Here is a 23329-nt window from a genome sequence, read left to right as displayed (position 1 = left end):
GGGTGGTATCGGGTCGGATTCGGGTTAACGGGTTTCGATGCTGATGTGGTGTGTCTTGATTGGTGAGAGGACGTGTTTAAGGGGTGGGTGGACTGGACTGGACTGGGACTTCGGAACAGACTCGCGGCTAATCTAATGTTGGGTTGTTTAGATACGAGCCCCTTATATCTTCTATTATTGCATGTTAGTCCCTCAGATCCTATAAGGTCTTGCAAAATGGTCCATCTATTAGTATTTTAGTTTAAAAAAACCTAATCATGGTCGGGTTAACTCCTAACCCAAAATCTGCAATCATCAAACCACTCTCTCTGATGCTTCGACCCTTGTGAAGCTCAACTTTTGATCTGTTTTTGTGCTAACCATTGGTGAACAAGAACTCACGCGTGTTTGGATTTATTTTAAGTGGATATTGAGTTTAAACCCATCAAGAAATGAGTTGAGGAACCATTTTGCAACGCCCTAAGGAATTTGAGGGACTGACATGCAATTATTAAAGTTTTAAGGGACAAACATGTAAATTTTCAAGATTTTAGGGACTAATATGTAGTTATTGAAGATTTAAGGGGCCAGCATTTTCTATGATACGTATGTATATGTGCCGATGAGATAGTATTTCATTTGTAAGGGATATGAAAATTGTTCGTCTATATTCAATTTGATAGTTCATAATAGATGATTTATCATTTATGTACGGTTTTGTACTAGCCAATGACAAGTTCGTTTTAGTTTATAATTAACTTTTCATTGGATGTAATATGAGCTTTTTCCTTTTGAGTTAGGGGATTGGCTATAAACAATGTAACAATCAGTTTTGGACTATGTAAGCATGACTCCGGGGTTTAGTTTGAATCTCTCGTCCTGTTTTTATATATACATAAAAAAAAATCATTAATTAACATCTTGTCTCTTGGCTTTTTTTAAAGAATACGTAGGAATATGATAATATTTCGCTGAATATTCTACGTTGAATTTGTGCTCAACAAGTGTTTTTATTCCTATAAATTTACTATTAGAAGAAAAGCAAGTGGCATCGCTCGAAATTCATTGTTGTGTTGAAACACCGTCGTATTGCCATACATACGGTTTTATACTAATGTGAAAATACGGTTTTATTGTTAATTTTTCTATATTGTATTGTATTATATATGATCGGTTGCATGGGTCACTTACCGTCAAATTGTTCTCATGGACAAATGCGATAACCTGCTTACTTTGACCGAGCTGTTATTTTATGTGTACGTTACACTACGCCTTGATTCTCATTTGCTCATTATAGCGCGTGCGACACATTTTTGCTCTATTATTGGTTATTTTCAGTACCAAACTATCAAAAACCTTTAAACTGGCAAATGAATAATCGGAACAAACAAAAAAAACGTGGAAATGAACCCTGTATCTTTTTACTATTTCAGATCTCAGTGTGAAGACAAATCAATTATTTATGCATTAAATATTGCTGGTAGCATGTAATCAGAAATTTTAAATGTTAAGAATCGGGCGGGGGCCGCGCGTGCGCGTACCCCATCAGCAACGAACATTGACGACCACTCTCCCGCGCAGGGTGCAATGTGGGCCACTGATCTAGGCCTGGGCCTTCTTGATCACCCAATCACCCCGTCGATGTAAGTATGGATCTCCGCAAGCCCACCTCCTCATTTTGTACCCCTCTCAAGCTCTTCGACTGCTCTGGGACTAAACTCTCCAACTCTCTCTCTCTCTGACTCTCACTCTAAATTTTAACTTACTTACTGATATCCAGTTGGGCTCCAAAAGGGAGATCCAATAAACAAAGCCCACTCTGTCATGTAATCCCAGCAAAGTGGCCTCAAATACCATGGCCCATTAACCCGATCGCAGAGCCTGGGAACTACCCCAAGAGAAGGGAGTGAGAACCGCGAGAAGGGGAAAAGAAACTGAAAAAAAAAAAAAAAATTCAGAGACCAGGAGCCACGTGAAAAAGGATTCTTCAGCTTCTCCCTGCATAGAAACAAAGATCGCAAGTAGGTATTCGATCGAATTTTATATATTCCTCATTTCCAACTCAAAACAAATGTGTGTTTGACCTGCTACCCAAATTCCGAGCATATCCCATTTTCTTTTCACCATGGCTCTCTCTTCCCAACTCCTCTCTCCTAATGGAGCAAAACCCATCAATTTCTCCTCGAAAGTGCCTCGCCCTTCAATTTGCAGACGCGGGTCTTCCTCCTTTCGTCCCAAGACCCAATCCAAGAGAAGCCCATTTGGTAGGATTCTGGCTTCTGGGTCATCGGAATCTGGAAGGAGACAGCTTGAGGTATGTCCTCTGAATTCAGTTTGATTTTTTTTTTGGGGTAATTTTGGATTAAAATAAATTTCGCTTGTTTTTAGGTAGTTTACGACCCAGAGGACAGGATTAATAGACTGGCAGATGAAGTGGATAAGAACGCTAGCCTTTCTAGACTCAATCTCTTCTCACCTTGTAAGGTAATTATAAAGTAATAACCCTGTTGACAGCACAGGTTTTGGCTTAATTTGAGATGTTAATTCAGACTAAGTTCACTTTCGTGTATTTTTATTTTCTGTTGATGCAGATTAATGTATTTTTGAGGATTACTGGTAAGAGGGAAGATGGGTTCCATGATTTGGCTTCGCTGTTCCATGTGAGTCTTTACAATGGGTTTACAAAATTTTGTAGGGACGACTAAAGGTTTGAGATGACGATATACGTTCTCACAGAAATTTCCAAATTTCAGGTAATTAGTTTAGGAGATACAATCAAATTCTCCTTATCTCCAACTAAAACTAGAGATCGTCTGTCGACAAATGTGCCTGGAATCCCACTTGATGATAGCAATTTGGTAAGGAGCAAGATTGCATCTTTAAGTTGTTCATCTTTCCATATTTATCTTTTAAACTTGCTGAGAGATTTTTATATTTTCATACAAATTTTGGGTTTCTATCACTTCTTTGCAGATTATTAGAGCACTTAACCTGTATAGGAAGAAGACTGGAACTGATAACTTCTTCTGGGTACAAGTTTTAAATTGAAATTTCTGTCCAATAAATCTGTTAATCCACTAATTTTACTGGAATTTGATGATTAAAATTCGACACAACATGTAGATTCATCTTGACAAAAAGGTTCCTACTGGTGCCGGGCTTGGTGGTGGGAGTAGCAATGCTGCGACTGCGTTATGGGCAGCCAATCAGTTCAGTGGTAGTCTCGCTACAGAAAAGGACCTTCAAGAATGGTCAGCTGAAATTGGGTCCGATGTTCCCTTCTTTTTCTCTCATGGAGCAGCTTATTGTACCGGTAGGGGTGAGGTATGCTAAACACTGATCATTTGGATGAATATATACATATGTTTTAAATGCTAGTTTATACCTAAACTACTAGCATTTGGTTGTAGAGCTCACATATAAATTAATGGAGTAAGATTTAAAAAACAATAAAAACAAGATTCATATGGACCGTTGGCAATTATGATTTTACAACATTTTAAGTAATCAACAACTACACAATCCTGTACACACTGATATCAATATGTGCTCATATGGGTGTGTTTGAACTTTGCGTGTATATGCCTGTATGTGTATGCTACCTTAAGTTTGTGGGATATGCGTGATGTGTTGAGATTATATTTGTGTTAGACTATATCGTTTTAATCTTGTTATGACTTTGAGATTGCGATGTATTGAAGGAATTTAAGACGGTGCCATAGGTATCTAGATTCAAATCTAGTTGGAACCGTGTGTTTTTTGCTTCATTTTTGTTGATTTTCTCCTTGATGTGTATCTGGCGTTTTAGGTAATATAACGCATGCAAATTCATTGTACTTACAAACATTGATTTAATGTAAGTAACAAGTAAACAAGGATCATTACCTGCCTGACTTCCACCTTGTCCATAGACTGATAGACTTCATACTGATATGTTATTTAGTTCATGCACCTTTTAAGAGTCGCTATTTTTCCGCAAACATATGCATGATCAGGTAGGTATCTTATATATCATTCCATCAGTACATGCCAAAAAATTTTGCAGGTTGAAACTTCAGAATGACATGGATTTTCTTTTTGCGTAATATCCTCCAATTGCATGGTTTATTAATCTTTTTATGTTGATTCTTGGACACTAATATTTAATATCATATCAGCAACTGGTACCCACATCATTATTATTTCAGCATTTGCCAATTAGGATGTTGTAGCCTCTAGAGCGCACCTTCATATTGTAACAATAAATACAAATATGATGAAATGTAATGAGTGTCTGACTGCAGCACGCTCTACAAGGTATTGTCAAATTAGTGGTCAAGAAAACTATAGGACAGAGATGATTTATGCTAACATCTATTAGCCTTATTGACAGTTAGATATATCTTACCAGTTATGCAACTGGTTTGATATATGGGCATGGATAGAAGACAAATTGTAGTGTTTTATTTATTTATTACAAAGTCGATAGACAAACTGAACAAGGACATACATATGTCCTCAAGCATTACGAAGAATAGTTTTGAGTTTCAAGTTTCATAAAGTATAACAATGATATAAAGACCTTTTTCCCAGCATAAAGATAAGCAAGATTACTATGCTCTGGTGTCATTTTAGTGACTCTTGAACTCTCATTCCTTTCCGAAGAAATATTACAATCAGCTATTGCAGAACATGAAATGGTGCAACCTGAACAAAGTGGCATAACTAATTCTTAAAAAATTAGGTACCAGCTCATGGTAACATGGATATTTTTTTTAATAAACGATAACATGGATATTTGTTCATGTGCATATGTCAGTTAGCAACATCAAACTTACTAGTGAAGGCAATATGTGTTTTAGAGTTGAAAAGAAAATATGAATATAATCTTTGTGATTTCCGTAGCTTCTAATCAAGCAACTAATGAAAGAATATCTGCATCTAGTCTGATATGCCTAACACAAGTCTATGAAGCCAGATGCATGTTTCTAACATGGTTAAAAATCTTGAGCATTGTAGCCTTTTATCTAAAATTTCATTTTAAATGTAGATATGCAAATGAATCGTGGTATCAGGCACACAATATTTTGGTTTGTAAAAATCAGATATAGTTTCTGAGAGTCCAATGCATGTGAGAAAAATGTCAGTGTCTGATGCAGAAGTGCGAAACACTCTAATTGACTTGCACCCATTTTGTCTTAGGGTCTGGCCTCATCTTTTGCCTCGTTTTTGTTGATTTGTCATGAACCTTTCAGCGCAACCTCCAGCCTAGCAAGATCTGATAAAAAAAAAAATATTGAGGGTAGCATTTTGTCAGCTGCCACATTCCATACGCTTAAAATCAAGCTATGAAATTAATCCAAGTAGGTTTTCTGCTCAAGAGATTTCACATCCTTGTGTGTTCCTGTTACTTTTCTCACCGGATCTTCACAATTCACTCCTTTATATTTATATCCCCTCTGAATTCTTGACCTTGTCATTGTATTCTCACCATTCATTCAACAACCTTACTGAAGTTTTTCAACTTTATATGCTTTGATTCTTCTTGTTTATGGGTGGTCTGACCTAAAGAACCCTACATCTCTTCTATTTTGATCTACTTCCTATAGTCATATCCTAAAACATTAACGAGATTCTGCAACCTTGATGTAGTTTCTTGGAAAAGAGAAAAATATGTGATCGTGTAGCATTATAAAATGTTAATATGTCATTATGTACCACTTAATATGCATTACTAAGTTGGAAATATACGACTTCAATTTATCATATAAGTTATTTCCTCTTAACTCTATCTGCACAAGGAATTTCCTAAGCAGATATTTGGATAGGTTGTGATTGCTATCTCGTTAATTTGTTGAACCTTCAAAGTCATACCACCATTCTCCAATTACACTATAGCAAAATTATGCGTTATGCAAATTCTCGCTGCAAAATTGCCACAATTTTGCTTCTTCTTTTGCTATCGTTCATGTTTAAAATGTGGATCTAATCCTCTTCTTTATTTTTTTAGATTGTTGAAGATATTCCACGCCCAATACCCTTGGACTTGCCAATGGTTCTCATCAAGCCCCGAGAAGCATGCCCAACAGCTGAAGTTTACAAGGCAGGCGAATCCTAAATCAGTAATTTTTCATTTTCGAAATGACCAGATTATATAATGTCTCTTTACTTATACAAGTCCAAATATGCAGAGATTTCGGTTAGATCAAGCTAGTTCTGTTGACCCTTTGGCCTTGCTTCAGAAGATCAATGAGAATGGAATATCTCAAGATGTTTGTGTGAATGATTTAGGTATGGCATCAGATGTTCTTTGAAATTGTTCAACCTTCATATTGTGGGTGCTCTTATATTAATGTTCTTTGTTAAAGGTGTTTTTTTATTTGCTTAATTGTTCCTCTCCGTAGAGCCTCCTGCTTTTGAAGTTGTGCCATCTCTGAAGAGGTTGAAACAACGTGTGCTTGCAGCTAGTCGTGGAGAGTATAATGCTGTTTTCATGTCAGGAAGGTAAGAAATAGGATCTTTTCCCCTTAAAAATAATAATAATAACAAAGAAAAAGAAATAAGATCTTTAGTCATAGTAGGTAGGAGTTCAAAAAAAAAAAATAATAATAATAATAATCTAGTTCTTTGATATCTTCTGTTAGACAAGATCATTAGTCATAGTAGGTGCCTAAGATATGAAGGATACCAGTCCAATGTAATTTTTTACTATAATATTATCTTTTCAAAACGTTATTAATCTTTTGAACTACGATGGCTACTCATAGCCTTATCATTGTTTTTTGAGGCACTAGTGCTAATACTATCAAATATTTTTGAGCAGTGGAAGCACAATTGTTGGCATTGGTTCACCAGATCCCCCACAATTCATATATGATGATGATGACTACAAGGATGTGTTTCTATCAGGTATGGAGTCTGAGATTTCTTTAGTTTGTATCGGTCGATTAGGTAAGCATAACCACTCCTTAGGTAATTTTTAAACAAATGATGCTCATGCACTGAAAGTCGATTAAAGGATACTTACTAATTAAACTACACTCTCCAGACTACTTCACACAACTACATTAAGTGTGGTGATCTTCCACTTGGATTGCCATGAAAATTTTAGTAGTGAAGGAGAGTACTTTGGGAAAGTGTATTGTATTTATCACTGCTCTAGATAAAATTGTTAACTGCTTTCTCTTCTTCAACTAGATAATGTAGTTAGTAACTTAATTGGCCAGGTGACTGAATTCATGCATTGCACCGAGGAAAATATGAAGTTGAGAAATTCTTACGATTATTAGCAACGGGCTAGACGCAGGCTTTAAGAGGGGTTGATTGGAAGGAATTAAGAAAAATCTAATGATATAGTTAACTTAACCGAGGAGATTAAACGTAATGGAATGTAATTGAAGAATAGGGTTTAGGTAATCGAACCTGAAAAAATTTGGGATAAAGCCTTTGGTGTTGGTGTTGTACTGTTTTTTGTGTCTTAACAATTTTTATTATTATCTGATGCAGAGGCCTCCTTTCTCACTCGCCAAGAGAATCAATGGTATACAGAACCGAGCTCATCGCCTGCAAGTTCTTTTACCAAGGAAGAAGCGTCCAATGTGGAGTAGAGGTGGAGTAGAGGAGTTCTGAGGAACTGAAACCTTAATTTTTGCAAAGACGTTGTATGCTCAGTGCTTGTGGAGTGACATTCGTGTGATCAAAGCGAAACAATATTTTTCTCCTTTTGCTGTTGATTTCTGACGTTATATTCTCCTGACTAACAAACGCAAGAGTGCTGTGTACAGAAACCATGAGTTAAGCAGCTGCAATTCACTGGTAATATTGGTGAAAGTGATGTGATATTTTGACTTGTGCGCAATATATCAGTGATCATTTTGTTTGCCAGAAGAAAAAAAAAAACATAAACCACAAATTGGCTACGCAGCAGATCGAGATGACCCAAATTGCCCACCCTTTGAAACTTTACTTACATTCAGGTACACACTGAGCTATCTTTTATTACACATGTGACCTCGGAGTTTGTGATTCTATACGAGCGGGTGATCCTAGAGTCCAGATGAAAACTAACTCCCAAAATTACCCATGTAACTACAGTCAATAAACATCAAAATCAATAAACATCAAGGTTATCAATATAGATACATGGATTTAGAAGACGAATCTGAGGGGAGTCATAATATCAACGTGTCAGTAATTATCAAAAAAGAAAAAAAAAAGAAAAATGATTTAAGGACCCAAAATATTAGACTAAGGGAGGGGACATGTGAGGTGTCCCCTCTCTATTGCATAATAAGTTGATCATGCCAACTCATGTTAACTCATTATGCAATAGGGAGGAGACACAGCACATGTCAGTAGAGAACCAAGTCGTGCGTTATAAATAAATAAAACGGATATGAGCCATTACTGTTATTAGGTGGGGAGTTAAGGCGGTGATTAAATTATATTTAAAAAATCCCGCCAGCCGTGGACACGCTGCATGTTTGCCGACGCCCGTCGTGGGCCAGGCCCAGCCGGGAGCAGGAGGAGCGGGGCCCTCGTCGCCATCAATCCATTAAATCGTTTCTAATCCATTAATAAATCCTTCGCGTTGAAGTAGTCTTCAACTGCCAATCGAGCCCATAGACGATGACTCCACCGAGGCTAAAGGCAGTAAGTGACCACTTTGCCCCCAAGTGATAATGCATGGATTCGCAAAAATCTGAATTCCGCTAGGCTTCCCTATGTATATATATATAGATTGTTTTGGAGAGTTTTAGTCCTCAAAAAATCTTTTTTTTCAGAATTTCCAGTGATAATGGATTCGGAGGAGTCGTGCGATGGAGAGGCGGTGTGCGGGATGCCCGGAGGGATCCAAGATAGGAGGATGGGAGAGAACGACGCTGAGATGGAGGAGCTCGGTCGCTTCGCCGTCGACGAGCACAACAAGCAGCAGGTAAAGAGTACTAACGTACAAGTTTTAGTTATGTTCTCAGAACATTAATAATATGTCAATATGTACAGTATATATAGAATGAAAAATCATAGTTATTTGGGGGAGGAAATTGGATCTTCTTCTTTTTCTTCTTGCTGGGTAGGTAGTTTGTGAAGAAAAAAAAAACCCAAAATAAAAGTGTGCGTTTTCAAACTACGTAACAAGTATTTTTAAGATATTTTAAAGATATTTAATTACCCTCCTACCCCCCGTGGCTTGCGCCCCCGAGGTGAAGTAATCTATCTGCTCGATACAACGGCACACGAAAAATCAAACTGACGCTATATTCGGGAGAAAATGAATGCATAATATCTAGATTTTTAAAGGGATGAGGCCATCACTTCCTTATTATTTGGTCGCTTTGGTTTGCTGCTCCGCGCTTCTGTTCGTTTCCTGCGTCTCGATCGATCGCCTTCGAGTTCATCGAGGAAGAGAGAGAAACATGGTTGGGGGTGTTCGTGAATCATCCAAGGGGGGGATCGAGAACAGCGCTGAGATCGAGGACCTCGCTCGATTCGCCGTCGACGAGCATAACAAGAAGCAGGCCTCTCTCTCTTTGCTTTTTTTTTTTACTTTCTTTTTTAGGAGATTGTTGTTTTTCTTTTTGAGGAGGAAAAAAAAGGGATTTCTTAGGGTTTTACTATTTTGTACAGGTATCTTAACAAGTGGGCTGCTTGGTGTGCTCCTCATATTTTATTTATTTTATTAATCTGTTGATGGCGTTCATGGACCCTTCAAAGTTTCATTTTTTTAAAAAAGAAATTTTTTTTTTGAAGGTCGCCACAACTTTTGTTTTATGGATCGGATTGTTATATGCTCTATCTAGATCAGTACAAAGCCACGAGTCATATAATTTAGGTATTATTTTTGATTGTCTGAGAACGAAGCCCACGAGAGAACACTGTCCTCTAGAATCCAACCTTTGAGAAATTACAGTCACAACAAAAGGGGCCAAAAAAAAAAAGGAGAGTCAGGAGCGAAGAGTAGGAGGAGCTCAAAATCTTTTCCTGACCCATTTCCTCTCAATTCCTTTTCCATAAACTTCTTTTAAAAAAAAAATTTGACAACACAAGAGTGGCTGGAAAGCTGACTGTTTTTGCTTTGATTGCAGAATACGCTTTTGGAGTTTGCTGGCGTGGTGAACGCAAAAGAGCAAGTGGTTGCAGGAACAATGTACTATCTGACTGTGGAGGCCATTGAAGGTGGGAAGAAGAAGCTTTATGAGGCCAAGGTCTGGGTTAAACCATGGCTCAACTTCAAGGAGCTCCAGGAGTTCACTCCCCTTGCCGACTCCTCTTCCGGTGCCACTGCTGCTGACCTTGGTGCCAAGCAAGGTAATGTTTTTAGATTTATTGTGTGCCTAAGTTGTTATTCATACTGTTAATTGAAGGGGATATCTAGGCAGTGGTTTAGTTATTACTATCTGGTAATCTTTGCTGCGATTTTTTATGTGATGCCCAATGGGTTTGATCTGTTTTGACTTGGGAGCGCAATTGTAGAATAGTGGGAGGAACCGGATTCAAATTAGTTCCTTGAGAAAGGGGATTAAGATGAATACATGCAAAAATGTCCTTTCTTCCTCTTTGATGCATGATTATTGGTAATTGGTATGTCTCTTTAAGTTTTGCATGGAGGTTATGATTGTTTGTTGTTCAAGGGTTCTTGTTGATGAGGAAATTTGGAAGTTTTGGTATATTACTTGACTCTTTCATCCTTTGCTGATGTAGTTAGAACTGTTTTTTGCCTATGAATTTCTTGGAGAGCTTATGTTTTTGGGCCCCAACTGATCTTTTTGGGTAAAGAAAAAAGGGGGGAAACCCATTCCTTGCTAGCACTTCGGTCAATAAAACTGTTGTTTTAGAGGAAGGTTCTTGGATTTAGTGGTGTGGTGGTTGGACTTGTGACTATATGATGATAATGTTTTTATAAACAATATGGAAATTTTGAGATAAATCTAATCAAAGGTGAATGCAAATTTCTTCATACCGACAAGTAGCTTGAGCAAGTAACTGAGTGGACAAGATGGACCTTGAGAAGAACTGAATGGAGAGCAAGCACACTGGAACTTAGAATCTAACAATTAAAGGCCTAGTTGTTGTTCTTCTTCAACAGCTTTATTCTTCATTCAACAAATCTTTTTATTATAAGAAAGTAAGTTTGTTTCAATACGTAAAATAGCCAAAAGTCTTTGAAGAGCTATAGGGGCTACAACATCAAATATTTTTTTCTTGTAATGATAAACATACTCCTCTCATCTGACTGCCTACATGAGCACAAGGCAATTGGAAAACTATATCATGTTGTTAATCAGTAAAATTAGCAAAGTACGGGAAGGTAAATGTGAAATTAACTGAATAATGCAAATGGAAAAGACATGGGAGTTTTGTATTTCTCTAACCCATGTTTGTTTAAGAGACAGTAGCGGCGAGGGAAACAGAAGATGGTTCATATTTGCTTTTCATAAGAACCTCTCATAGATATGACACATATTTTTATCAGTTCCATGATTCCATCCTTGCATCATTTTGCTGAAGTTTAAATCCAAATACAGTTAAGTGTGCTATTGTATATCCATTACTTATGATGTTTGTTTCAGCTGCTGTCCACCTTGAGAATATTATAAGATGGTGTATCGTATGAGTAGCTCCCTACTACATTCTAAGAGTCCGTGAGATATATTCAGAAGAAATAGACATATACATCTGTGTAGTCGTGTTTGGATGATTTCAAGCAATTCTTGTGTTCGATTGGTGGGCATCCCTCTGAGAGTATATAACACCCATGTTCATGTGAGATTATGCATTGAATGAACGTGTCAATGTATGAAACCCTTCCCATCTTGGACCTCAACCATCCTTTGTGGAATAGATGGATAGAGCCATAAGCCACCTATTTGTGTGTTTAGGCTTGGAATGGTTTGACTCGTAGAGTTTGTGCGAGCTTTTGGCTTACTTTCAATCGTATTTGCCTAATTTTACACTGGAATGCTAGTGTAGTCTGGTTGGCTATGTTTAGTGGGTGTTGCTCAGACATAAATCTCTTTTCTGTCTGTCTCACTGTGTTGGGTTTTATAGTGCTTATCAAATATGAAAATATGTCATGTGCTAGAAGGGAATTTGTTTTGCAACCTGCATGCTTTAAAACGCATTGGTAAACTCCCAACTTACTTGTAAAGTAGTTTAACATTGAACCATAAAATATTTAAAGCTAATTTCTGCCATTAAATATTTTGAGGAATCTTTCCTTTATATCCTCATGCATGTGGTTATCCCTTTTTCCAATTGTAGATTCTTTTATCTTGGTTGATGACAGAGATGACCACATTGTTTGTGAAAATTCATATGCAAAAGTAAATGGCTCCATTATAAGATCTGATATAACATGATCTTTGCCTCTCTATCCTTGGAACATAAAGATGATCAGGCTCATAGTCAGGACAAGTATTATAACCATAAGATCACAGCACTCAAACCATAGACGCAAACTGTGGTCTTCTTTTTCCACTCAAAAAGAGCACATTTTGCATCTAGCATAAGTAAATTGTATTTGGTAGCCAACAAAGGTTTTCTGGAAAATGTTTCTTCTTATAACATGCTAAATAGGCATTTCATGTATATAGTAGTACTATAAGCCCCATGATATGCCAGATGAGCATGGAAGTGGATGGCGCACGGTGCCGCCCCATGATCCCGTTGTCAAAGACGCAGCAAATCATGCTGTGAAGACCATCCAGCAGAGATCCAACTCCCTTGCTGCTTATGAACTGCTTGAAATCCTTCATTCAAAAGCAGAGGTTGGCTTTTACCTGCCTCCTCCGATTCTTTCTGCTCATTTTATAGGGTTAATCTCGTAGCCCCCCCCCCCTCCCCCGCCCGGGCGGCGGGTACTATGGTTTTTTGGCACATAAACCTCCTGAACTTTTTGTTCTCGTGGAACCCTTTGTGGGTGTCTTAAAGAACTCCATGAACTATAAACTTTTTTCATAGTATCCCCCACCTGTGATTGCAAATAACTAAATGTCCTTGAACGGTAGAACTCTCAACTGTGTGGGGGGTGGGGGGTGGGGGGGGTCGGGAGTGGAGTACATTGGGCCCTTCTAATTGGGAAATACCAAAAAAAATTGGTTTTTTTGGGTGTTTTTCTGTTTTTATTTTTTATTTTTTGGGATTATTTGCCAATTATAAATGGGGGCTGATTAGGAAACTTTAAAGTTCAGGGACTTTTGTGAGACACCCAAAAGTTGAGGGATTTTTGTGAAACTAACCCTTCCAGAAACCGTTATGTCTTCTTTTTTTCTCTATAAAACAACTAGTTTTCTACCCTTGGTAAGAGACCCAGGAATGCAGAAAACTAATTTTAGACCTCTTATTGATTCTTTTCAGATGATTGAAGACCTAGCTAAGTTCGACTTGCTTCTTAAACTGAGGAGAGGAAGCAAGGAGGAGAAGTATAAAGTAGAAGTGCACAAGAACCTGGAAGGGAACTTCCAGTTGTATCAAATGCAAGAGGAGCTTTAAAAACTCTGTTTATCAATAATTGTGTAATAAGCTGTTATTTTGACTATGCTACTTGTGATATGTGGAGTCATGATGTGAAAATAATGAGTGCTTCCGGTGCTTGCTATGCTATGTAGACGAGCTTAGTGCTCTTAATATAGTTCTGTTACGTGGTTATGTTTTACCCTTTTGTGGTGTTGGGTGGTAATGCGCTTGATGATCTGATACCATTAGAAACTTTGGACAGTAGCTCTGTAGGCATGATCGATGGGCTGTTCGCTTCTTGTGGCCTGATGCAGAGAAAACATGCTAATTTTACGGTGATTACTGCGTTTTGATGACCAATAGGTTGCTTGGGCTCTGGATCTCTCTCCGAAATACTACTCAAATGCCTTGAAACTTCTTATGTTGATAGACATCGTTCATTATTTCCCACGACTTCTGCATTTTGATGTTTGTTCTGAATTTTTTTTTTCTCTTTCATAGAACATGCTTATGATCCATTGTGCGGAATCAAAACTCAAACCTCTTAACAGTATATGCGTGGAGAGAGACGCCAAGGATATACGCTTACTCTAATCTGCAATCATTGTATCTTACATGCGTATCGATTGATGGATGTGCAAATTGCACCTACACCCTCAATAGGACAACTTATAAAGTAAGAACAATTACATTTTAATTATGTTTTCCTTGGCATATAGCACCAATGACAATAAAATATTGATACTAACCAAGCATATACGTTTTATAATATCCAGGTCCTGTCCGTTGAGACTATCAGAAGGAGGAGAGAAAAGAGAAAAGGAAAGGATGAAAAAAAACTTCAATTGAATGAATATTGAACAGTGTGGACACATATTACTTATCATATTCAAATATAATAAAGTTCAGGTAACATATTCATTTAAGGTTCATCTACCGATACAAGGTATGATATTTTCAATAGGACGAATTCCAAAAAATAAAATGTTCTGACACGAAGAGATGGCCATATCTAACCAGTAACAGGGCTCCAATTCCAACAACTGGAACCTCAACAGCCGCAATATCTCACAAACATTCATTTTCATATCCGTATGGTACATAAACAACACCCTAATATTGGTAAATGATTCGTCTGTTTGGTTCATAAACAACACCTTAATATTGGTAACCTTAATATTGGTGAAGGATTCATCTGTTTGGTACATAAACAACACCTTAATATTGGTAAAGGATTCATCTGTTTGATACATAAACACAAGGTTACGCCATACTCCTTCGGAGGAAAAAGAAAAGTACAACGAGACACGGTAAGTAATAATTACATGCATACAGACTCCTCTCTTCTGAGATAACAGCTATCAAGTGCTTCCAAAATAATTAAAAAAAACAATAGAAAGCACTCACCTGCTGTCAAAAACCTGGAGGGAAAACGATCCAACCTAATTATAGGGCTTCATTACATTAGCAACCTAACAGAAGGTGGAAGGTCTGCTGGTAAAAGAAAAAACACTTCCATTTCTGTTTCCAATCCTTTGCTTTTGTCAGCTATTTCTTTTCATAAACGTTATTTTTGGGCTCGGAACAGGTTGAAAACGATCATTCACAGTGGAGTTTAGATCATTCTCAGAACCTGGCACAAGTGTCACCTGCAAAGCAAGACCTCAACATCAACAATTGCACCGAATCACCAAACCTGAATTCTTAGGCCGAGGTACAAATAATCAAAGAGAAGATGTAAATCTTATGCTAAATGAAACTATTTCCAAGTACAACATCCATCACCTGATATTTTAATGGCTTATATATCTCTGTCGCATTTTTTAAATTTTCAGAGTCAGATAGCAACTCAGCTTATAACCAGTAATATGCTTTAAATCTCATCACTACTTGGTTCGGCTCCTCTTAAGAGTTTATGCTCGTCATTTTCTGACACCAGTCCAATTAGATTCCACTACTCATTACAAACTATCATGAAGATTCAAAATATAATAATAAGATTTGTTCGTACTCTTGCTTTTTCGAACATTACTATTTTGCCCTTTAATTTTTCAAACTATAATAGTATGTGTATGTACGTGCTTGTATGTCTCTATGTTCCTCTGTGAGGGTATGGGTGTGTGGGTGTATGTATAGAGAGACATACAAAGGGCATCTCTTGGATTCTTCAAGAAGAATTTGGATAGAGATGTAAAGAATAAAGTAACGATCATAGGTTCCTTATCTTTTTTAATCTAATGCATCTTTTATAGTTAGGCTCAAGAAATTAAGAGTAATTTTCATATCACTAACCTCATAATTGAGCAGTAGCGATGCAAAAAATGTTGAAATTCCCAGAACTGAAAATTCCTTGCCAAGACAGGCTCGTGAACCAGAGCCAAAAGGAAGATATGCTGCATTTTTGTATGGCTCCAAGATCCCATCTTCCTGAGACCTCCCTGAAATAGAGGATAAATCTACTTACAACATAGCTGAAAATACTTGCATCGTTGGGGGAAAAAATCAAAATGCTTTTCAACAGTTCACTCTAATGTGAAGCTAACAAATAGTTGATAGTTAGGAATAAAGAAAAAAGTATATAGATGCATATAGCAATTGTATACTAACATATATTTTGTACTTGTACAATTGAAGGCGTTTGTGCCAAATTTTTTTAACATATAGCATATTTTATCGTGTAAAATTAATTTGAAGCTCTCGCATAACAATAAGGTAATATAAAAAGAAGGTAGATGAGATCTAATATAACAATTCCATAACGCCTCAAAAGAAACAAAGTGATAATTGCGCATCCGAAGCAATATGAATGTAATTTCCAATATTTCAATATAACAACTTAATTTAAACATTTCAAAACCAAGACATGCTATTCATTAAATAAAACTAAACTACAGGCTTCAGAAATGCCACTTCAAACATCTATCAACATAATCACGTCTTATATTCAGAGGAATGCTTATTCAAGAAATAATTGTGGTTCAATCATATGTATTCATGAAGGTTACTTACACTTGACGTCTAAAAATATGTCATAGAGGTTAAGAAAATCTCTGCTGGAGAGAGATGAATAACCACGTTAAAGATTTTAGACAATTTCCCATAAATCTTAATATTGTTTTAGTTGCTTAGCATATTAGACATCTAAAATCGAAGGTATTGAGAGTTTAAGATATTTCGATTAATAAGAGAATCAATAGCTTATTATCTTGGAGTGGGGCGAAAACACACACACACAGTGACAGCTATGAACATGAATAAATTCAGAACAAACAGAGCACACAGTCTATACAGAAACAAGCTCAAGAATTTCATAAAAGATCAATATAAAAAACCAATAAAGCAGTAGTACCCTCTTGGTCAATGGAATCCACAACAAAGCGATGTGGGTTAAAATGGCCGGCATCCTCACCCCAAATTGAGCTGTCCATCTGCACCAGCTCTAAAGGAACAACCAGAATTGCTCCTGCTGGAACAGTTATATTCCATTTGAGATGCAAATCTGCATGTTGAAGAAGTGAATGAGATATGACAAAAAGAAGTCATAGCAAAGGCATGACAATCAACCTTTGCTCATATGATCTGATTCAGAAAGTGTAATTTGCACCAAAATATGTAGCAGGCATGTTCCTACTAAGGCAAGTGATGCATGTCAATGGAAGGAAGTTTTGAAAGTTAGAAATGTGATTCCGGCCAGGGCGGTGTGTTGCTACTTGTTAGTCAAACCTCTCTCTTCGTCTAGTAAATACCCAGCGAAAGATTTCACTTATATCACAAGCTCTATGATCTGAATGTTGGTGCTGCTGGTCCTTTTTGGTCTGGGGCCCTCCAACTATGCCTAAGCATGGGATAATTGAATGGTTGGCAGCAAAAGGAAGGCTTCTCACTCAGGATAAACTGTTGAGGATGTGAGTTATTAGGAGCAAATAGATGTTATTTGTGCTTGAATGAGGAGGGATTGCTTGATCATTTGTTTTTTCAGTGTGATTTCTCTTCCTCCGTGTGGAGCTTGATCATGGCCTAGAACATGTTTACATCCTATCCCTCTATGTGGCGTGAAGTTCTTCAATATGGAGAGTGCTGAAGAGTAGGAGCGGAGTTGTTGAGAGTGAAGTTTTAAAGGCAAGTGTGTTGGGATTTAATGCCCGAGATCAAATACAAACGCCGTTCAAGAAGGACAAACAAACCAAAGAATGACACAAACACAAACAACCAATATTTACGTGGTTCGGCAATCTTGTCTACGTCCACGGGAGCGGCACCAATTAATTTCTTATTAATAACAAGAAATTACAAATAGAGAGAGGATCTCAAACTTAAGATCTCCAAAACAAATAGCAAATGATTTAATCTAAAATCAATGCTCAAACTCTCTCTCTCACTAACCCAAATAAAACCCCTCTTTTATTCACCAACAACCTCTTCTCAATTAATGAGAACAGGACCAATTTGGCTTCACAAATGCAGACGACAAAGAGGAGCTTCAGCTCCGTTCTCTCTCTTTCTCAACTCTGCTGCCGCCGCCAGCTATGGAGTTTTCAAAGCCGCTCCCTGTCGCTCAAAGGGGTTTCAATGCCGCTCAACCTCTGCACGAGAATATGGTTTCCCTTTTATAGGGAAACCCTAGGGCAATCGAGCTCAACAGCTGGAGCTAGCTGTTCACCACTCGCAGGCGAGCCCGACTCCTCAACAGGCGAGATCCAACACTTCTGGCGAGCTCCCAAGCTACAGGTGTTTGTGAAAAAATTTGCAGTAAAAGAAATGAAGGAAATTTAATTTGTATTTCTTTAATCTCAGTTACAATTGGATTTCCTGATTACAAAAGAAAGGAGAATGAATTTGATTCTCCACTTTGTTTAATTCTGGGTTCTTCACGGTGGCGATAGAGTGCTTTCTTCGAATGTTTGCGTCGAGTTTGCTCTCCGTTGACGATCCGAACGTCTTGATTCACTGGAACGTGGTCTTCTCCTCACGATTTGATGTTGTGGAGAACTCTGAAAGAGTTTGAAACTCTATGAAATAGTTGATTTAACCGAAATCGGTCTATAAGCCAAGGATGAAGAAAGCTCCTCTTGCTGATCCCCAAAGCTCCAGCAATTCCCCCCAAAAGATCTCTTCTTTGCTGCCAAAAAGAAGGATCAAAGATCCCGGATCCGAACTAAGCTGATTTCTTAGTTATTTATAAGGGATTAAGGGGTGTAACCGCCCCCTTAATTCGCTCCTAAGTGGGGCTAATGGGATGTAACTGCCCCTTAAATCACTCCTGAGTGGAGTTGTGATCCCCTCAGATCGTGGGAAACGGTTTTGAAACCGCTCAGCTCGTGTTTGAACGAGTCAAACGCAAAATCCGCGTTCTGACGTGAATTCTGTGTTCAAACGCAGCGTCTGGAAGCTCGTTTGCAGCGTTTGAAAGCTGCGTTTGTAGCACTTGGAAGCTGCGTTGGCATCTTGTTGGAAGCTGTGTTTGGCAGCTTGGAAGCTGCGTTTGGCAGCGGATGGAAGCTGCGTTTGGCAGCTTGTCAGAAGCTACGTTGGCAGGATTTAAGAGCTACGTTTGGCAGCGGATAGAAGCTGCGTTGGCAGCTTTGGAGGCTGCGCTTGCGGCCGAACATGAGCTACGTTGGCAGCTGGGTCTGAGCTGCGTTTGGAGCTGAATGTGAGCTACGTTTGCACTGCGTCAGCTGCTGTGAACACGGTGCGTCTTGATGCTGGTATGCGGGGAGGACTTCCGCGTCTTGATTTGAAGAGACCGTCGATTTGTAGTTTCTTTCTGTCAAAGCGTTGCAAAGATCGTCATTTTATAATCTTTGCTTTAGCTCTTTGATATGTGAGAGTTATCAGATTGTAACTCCCGATGTTGATTGTGAAGGCTGTTGATTGGAGCTTTCATCAGTTATTGTGAAGATCGTCAGATTGTAACCTTCATCGATCTATGTGAAAGTCTTCAAATTGTAGCCTTCTGGAAGTCGTCCGATTGTAACTTCCATCATCGGTGTTTGATGGGGAATCAGCTATCTATTGTGATTTTTAGACAGCCTACAACAGGCGAGGTATCAATTCCAATCAACAGGCGATCCATGCTCGCCTCACTCAACCTCACCTCCAGGCGAGTCCTTCGCCTGCACAACCCTCGCCCGAGCGCCCTCGCTTGCACGACCTCGCCATTAGGCGAGCTCTCCTCGCCTGTCGAAGCCCGCGCCCAAGCTCCGCTCCTCGCCTCTGTCTTCGCCTCGAGGACCGCCGTCATCGGAGGGTCGTCGGAGGTGAGTCCTTCTACAAATCTTCACCTCGGCCAAGTTTTCCAAAATTGAGCCGACACCAACCAAACCAAATGTCCCACTTGTTGCGTCCAGTACGAAGTAAAATAATTCACGATAACGGACTCAATCCACAACAAGTCAGGAACCCAAATGAGAATGAGACCACTCTTCAAACGTCGGTATCTACTCACCAAATCGGCTGCATCATAAATGATTGTCTACGTATCCTCTTACCTAAGGAATCAAGCCTTCACGTAGTTCACCAAATGGCCTCCAAAGGCCCTCAATCAAATAGAAGAGTTCTCAACTCTTCACCAACAAATCTGCGGCTGATAGAACTCCAAATGACCCCAAAGTGTAATGAACCAAACACCTCCACCTGAGGTGAACCAATGACCATATCCAAACTACATCTACCAGCTACACTCGAATCAAACCACTCATCATCTGCATCCAAAAAACAAATGATTCACAAACTGTCACATCAACTGGAATCCCAATTAATGCAGTATGATCCGGAGTATGTGGAGTAGCATCACTCTCCACCCGCTACGATATCCCAATGATCTGATCAACACTCTCCACCTGTCGAGAGTCCAATGTGACATACCTGCTCAGAACAAAAAAATCAGAAGCTCCCAACTGATAGCCAAACGAGCCTCTGAAGCCCAAACGTGTAATCGGATCAAATCTCACATCCACGATGTGACCAAGTACTGGGTAGCCAAACATTCGATGCAACCTAAAATCTGAAACAGCTCCACCAGATCCAAAATCTCCAAACACAGCAGTTGACAACCTATGACGAAGATGACCCAAACATGTCGAAGCCCGAACACCAAAGCCAATGCTCGACATCAAACGCCGATCCTCCTCCAGCAATGAACAGCTCACCAAATCTGTCATCTCATCTCGTCGTCCTAATATTTTCTCTCTAATAAAATGTCTCAAACTGTCATGAGCTCGGCACAAACGCAGAAAAGAACGGATTACCTTTCTGCCAATACATTTCCTCAAACTGTTGTTGACTACTAGGACTTCAAACCAACGGGACTTGGTTACAACCCATAAATACCTAGTACAATCCCTAACATAGGAAACCAAATATCGATTACCTTCTAATGATGCCTCTTTGGAAGGCCCCCAAATGTCTGACTAAACACCACCTAAAAGACCCCTCGATCAATGGATAAAAGTACCAAACTCAACCTCGGTCTTCTTGCTCATCCTAATGTGCTCAAAGGACTTTAATCTGCAGATCATAGCATTTCTCATCAATCCATGCATGACATGGCCAATCAAATACCCCAGCATCAAACAACGTCACAGTTTAGCCCCCAAAGAAGTCGTCAGCTCTCTATCAATCACTGTGCTCCTAAGCAAATAATACAAATTGTTCCTTCTGACGCCCTTCATCACAATCATGGACCCCACTGTGACCTTCAAACGTGCATCAACCAAGATCACTCTATAGCATGTTGCCTCCAAAGCTCCAATTGAAACAATGTTCTTCTTCAACTGAGGAACGAACCTCACTTCATCCAACTCCCGTATCACTCCGTCACTCATCTGAATACGAACGGTACCGATACCACTAATAGGGTATTCGTGATCATTACCCATGAGCACGTCATCCCCTCTTTCCAACTCCTGAAAGCTGGAGAACTAATTCCTCCTAGGACAAATATGATAAGAAGCACCCGAATCCAACATCCACTCAGTGGAGTCGACAATACAAACTAACGGTAGTGCATATAATGAGTAGCCCGAAGAATCTGAATCTGAATTGTCGCCCTTAGCCCTGACAACATTCACCTCTGAAGCTTGAATAGCTTTCCCCCTATTCTTCCCGGCTCGATCATTTAACTTTGGGCATTCGGCTTTTCAATGTTCATCTTCTTTGCAAAAGACACATTGGTTCCTACGAACTCCAGAATGTGCCCTCTAGACTGTGACCTCCTACCTCGGTTTGAACTCTTTGCTCTTGCGACCAATGTCCCCGCTACAGACTCAACAGAAGTCTCCTTATCCTTCTTTCGAAGTTGATAATTCACAAGTGCAGCGATGACCTCACTATACGAAATAGATGTCTTCCCATTAATAAGAATAAGGACGAATATCTCATATTCCTCGTCAGGCAAGGAACTCAACAACAACAACGCCTTGTTCGCATCTTCTATCATCACATCTATATTCGTCAAATCCGCAAGAAGTTTTGTGTAGTGGTTCATGTGATCACTAATGGAGGTCCCATTCTTCAATTGAAAGCGATAAAATCTCATCTTCAAATGCAAGCGATTTTTTACACTTTTCGTCAAATACTTGCTCTCTAGGACCTCCCAAATCTTCTTAGTCGAAGTCTCATTCATCACATCATATTTTAGATCTTGAGTGAGACAAGACCTAATCACACCACACGCCGTTCTATTATTCTTCTAAACCCTTTCATCAATGTCGTCCGGTTTCCCGTCCAACTCCAAAGTATCTTTCAAATTTTACGCGTTGAGCGCATCCAAGACTTCACATCGCCAAAGTCCAAAATTGTTAGTGCCATTAAACTTCTCCACGTCTATCTTCATATAGTAGATATTCAAATTTTGGACGATCTTCACACCGGAAGAACCCTCCACAACTCCTTTCCCGACCATCTATCTCAAAAGCACCAACAACTAATACGGAACAAACGACGAATAGATCCAAACTGATAAAGAGAAATTTTTAACTCCAACTGGAACTCTAACAAGAGCCTCCAAAAGATCTCACCCCACACGACGGTAGACAAGATCATCAATAGTAAAAATCCCATCTTTATCATCAAACGAAGCCCTAGACGAACTTCCAAAGCGATTTACTCCTCCAAATAGCCCAAGCGTAGCCCAGAGCTCTGATACCACTTGTTGGGATTTAATGCCCGAGATCAAATACAAACGCCGTTCAAGAAGGACAAACAAACCAAAGAATGACACAAACACAAACAACCAATATTTACGTGGTTCGGCAATCTTGCCTACGTCCATGGGAGCAGCACCAATTAATTTCTTATTAATAATAAGAAATTACAAATAGAGAGAGGATCTCAAACTTGAGATCTCCCAAACAAATAGCAAATGATTTAATCTAAAATCAATGCCCAAACTCTCTCTCTCACTAACCCAAATAAAACCCCTCTTTTATTCACCAACAACCTCTTCTCAATTAATGAGAACATGACCAATTTGGCTTCACAAATGCAGACGACAAAGAGGAGCTTCAGCTCCGTTCTCTCTCTTTCTCAACTCTGCTGCCGCCGCCAGCTATGGGGTTTTCAAAGCTGCTCCCTACCGCTCAAAGGGGGTTTCAGCGTCGCTCAACCTCTGCACGAGAATAGGGTTTCCCTTTTATAGGGAAACCCTAGGGCAATCGAGCTCAATAGCTGGAGCCAGCTGTTCACCACTCGCAGGCGAGCCCGACTACTCAACAGGCGAGATCCAACACTTCTGGCGAGCTCCCAAGCTACAGGCGAGGTATCGATTCCAATCAACAGGCGACCCATGCTCGCCTCACTCAACCTTGCCTCCAGGCGAGTCCTTCGCCCGCACAACCCTCGCCCGAGCGCCCTCGCTTGCACGACCTCGCGAGTCGAAGCCCGCGCCCAAACTTCGCTCCTCGCCTCCGTCTTC

The 23329-nt window shown here is 39.3% G+C and overlaps 4 protein-coding genes across 5 annotated transcripts in view; 2 read left to right on the top strand and 2 right to left on the bottom strand.

Annotated features, from left to right (window-relative positions):
* The window catches only part of LOC109843959 (UDP-N-acetylglucosamine--dolichyl-phosphate N-acetylglucosaminephosphotransferase-like), a 14785-nt gene extending 12679 nt beyond the window's left edge, over positions 1-2106 (bottom strand). The window contains exons 1-2 of the mRNA XM_020412957.1: positions 2071-2106; positions 1750-1913 (exon numbers count right to left, since the gene is read on the bottom strand). Of these exons, the coding sequence (XP_020268546.1) occupies positions 1750-1913; positions 2071-2106 (200 nt within the window). The remainder of the gene's footprint in view (positions 1-1749; positions 1914-2070) is intronic.
* Positions 1895-7788, top strand: LOC109843730 (4-diphosphocytidyl-2-C-methyl-D-erythritol kinase, chloroplastic). The gene is made up of 11 exons (XM_020412685.1): positions 1895-2293; positions 2368-2463; positions 2571-2639; positions 2733-2837; positions 2953-3009; positions 3103-3303; positions 5969-6061; positions 6150-6249; positions 6363-6462; positions 6782-6867; positions 7465-7788. The coding sequence occupies exons 1-11, from the start codon at positions 2105-2107 to the stop codon at positions 7563-7565; spliced, it is 1197 nt and encodes a 398-aa protein (XP_020268274.1). The 5' UTR covers positions 1895-2104; the 3' UTR covers positions 7566-7788.
* On the top strand, positions 8522-13612 carry LOC109843731 (cysteine proteinase inhibitor 12-like). Of its 2 annotated transcripts, XM_020412688.1 has the most exons (5): positions 8522-8610; positions 8742-8893; positions 10044-10266; positions 12580-12725; positions 13315-13612. In XM_020412688.1, the coding sequence occupies exons 2-5, from the start codon at positions 8756-8758 to the stop codon at positions 13447-13449; spliced, it is 642 nt and encodes a 213-aa protein (XP_020268277.1). In that variant the 5' UTR covers positions 8522-8610; positions 8742-8755; the 3' UTR covers positions 13450-13612. The 2 variants fall into 2 exon arrangements, with proteins under 2 accessions (XP_020268277.1, XP_020268275.1); XM_020412686.1 differs by lacking the exons at positions 8522-8610; positions 8742-8893 and adding an exon at positions 9167-9476.
* Positions 14494-23329, bottom strand: part of LOC109842673 (probable cytochrome P450 313a4) — a 28258-nt gene continuing 19422 nt past the window's right edge. Inside the window, exons 5-7 of the mRNA XM_020411518.1 lie at positions 16763-16912; positions 15706-15851; positions 14494-15062 (exon numbers count right to left, since the gene is read on the bottom strand). Of these exons, the coding sequence (XP_020267107.1) occupies positions 14958-15062; positions 15706-15851; positions 16763-16912 (401 nt within the window). The 3' untranslated portion in view covers positions 14494-14957. The remainder of the gene's footprint in view (positions 15063-15705; positions 15852-16762; positions 16913-23329) is intronic.

Source organism: Asparagus officinalis, chromosome 5 (genome assembly GCF_001876935.1).
Source record: "Asparagus officinalis chromosome 5, Aspof.V1, whole genome shotgun sequence".
Taxonomy (NCBI): Eukaryota; Viridiplantae; Streptophyta; class Magnoliopsida; order Asparagales; family Asparagaceae; genus Asparagus; species Asparagus officinalis.
Note: the sequence above shows the minus strand (reverse complement) of the source record. Positions and strands in the feature narration are given on the sequence as shown.

Coding starts and splice junctions, on each gene's coding strand:
- LOC109843730 (XM_020412685.1), top strand. CDS start 2,105: ATGGCTCTCTCTTCCCAACTCCTCTCTCCTAATGGAGCAAAACCCATC. Junction 2,464..2,570: donor ATCTCTTCTCACCTTGTAAG/GTAATTATAAAG, acceptor CTGTTGATGCAG/ATTAATGTATTTTTGAGGAT. Junction 6,868..7,464: donor CAAGGATGTGTTTCTATCAG/GTATGGAGTCTG, acceptor TATCTGATGCAG/AGGCCTCCTTTCTCACTCGC.
- LOC109843731 (XM_020412686.1), top strand. CDS start 9,261: ATGAGGCCATCACTTCCTTATTATTTGGTCGCTTTGGTTTGCTGCTCC. Junction 10,267..12,579: donor TGACCTTGGTGCCAAGCAAG/GTAATGTTTTTA, acceptor ATGATATGCCAG/ATGAGCATGGAAGTGGATGG. Junction 12,726..13,314: donor TCCTTCATTCAAAAGCAGAG/GTTGGCTTTTAC, acceptor GATTCTTTTCAG/ATGATTGAAGACCTAGCTAA.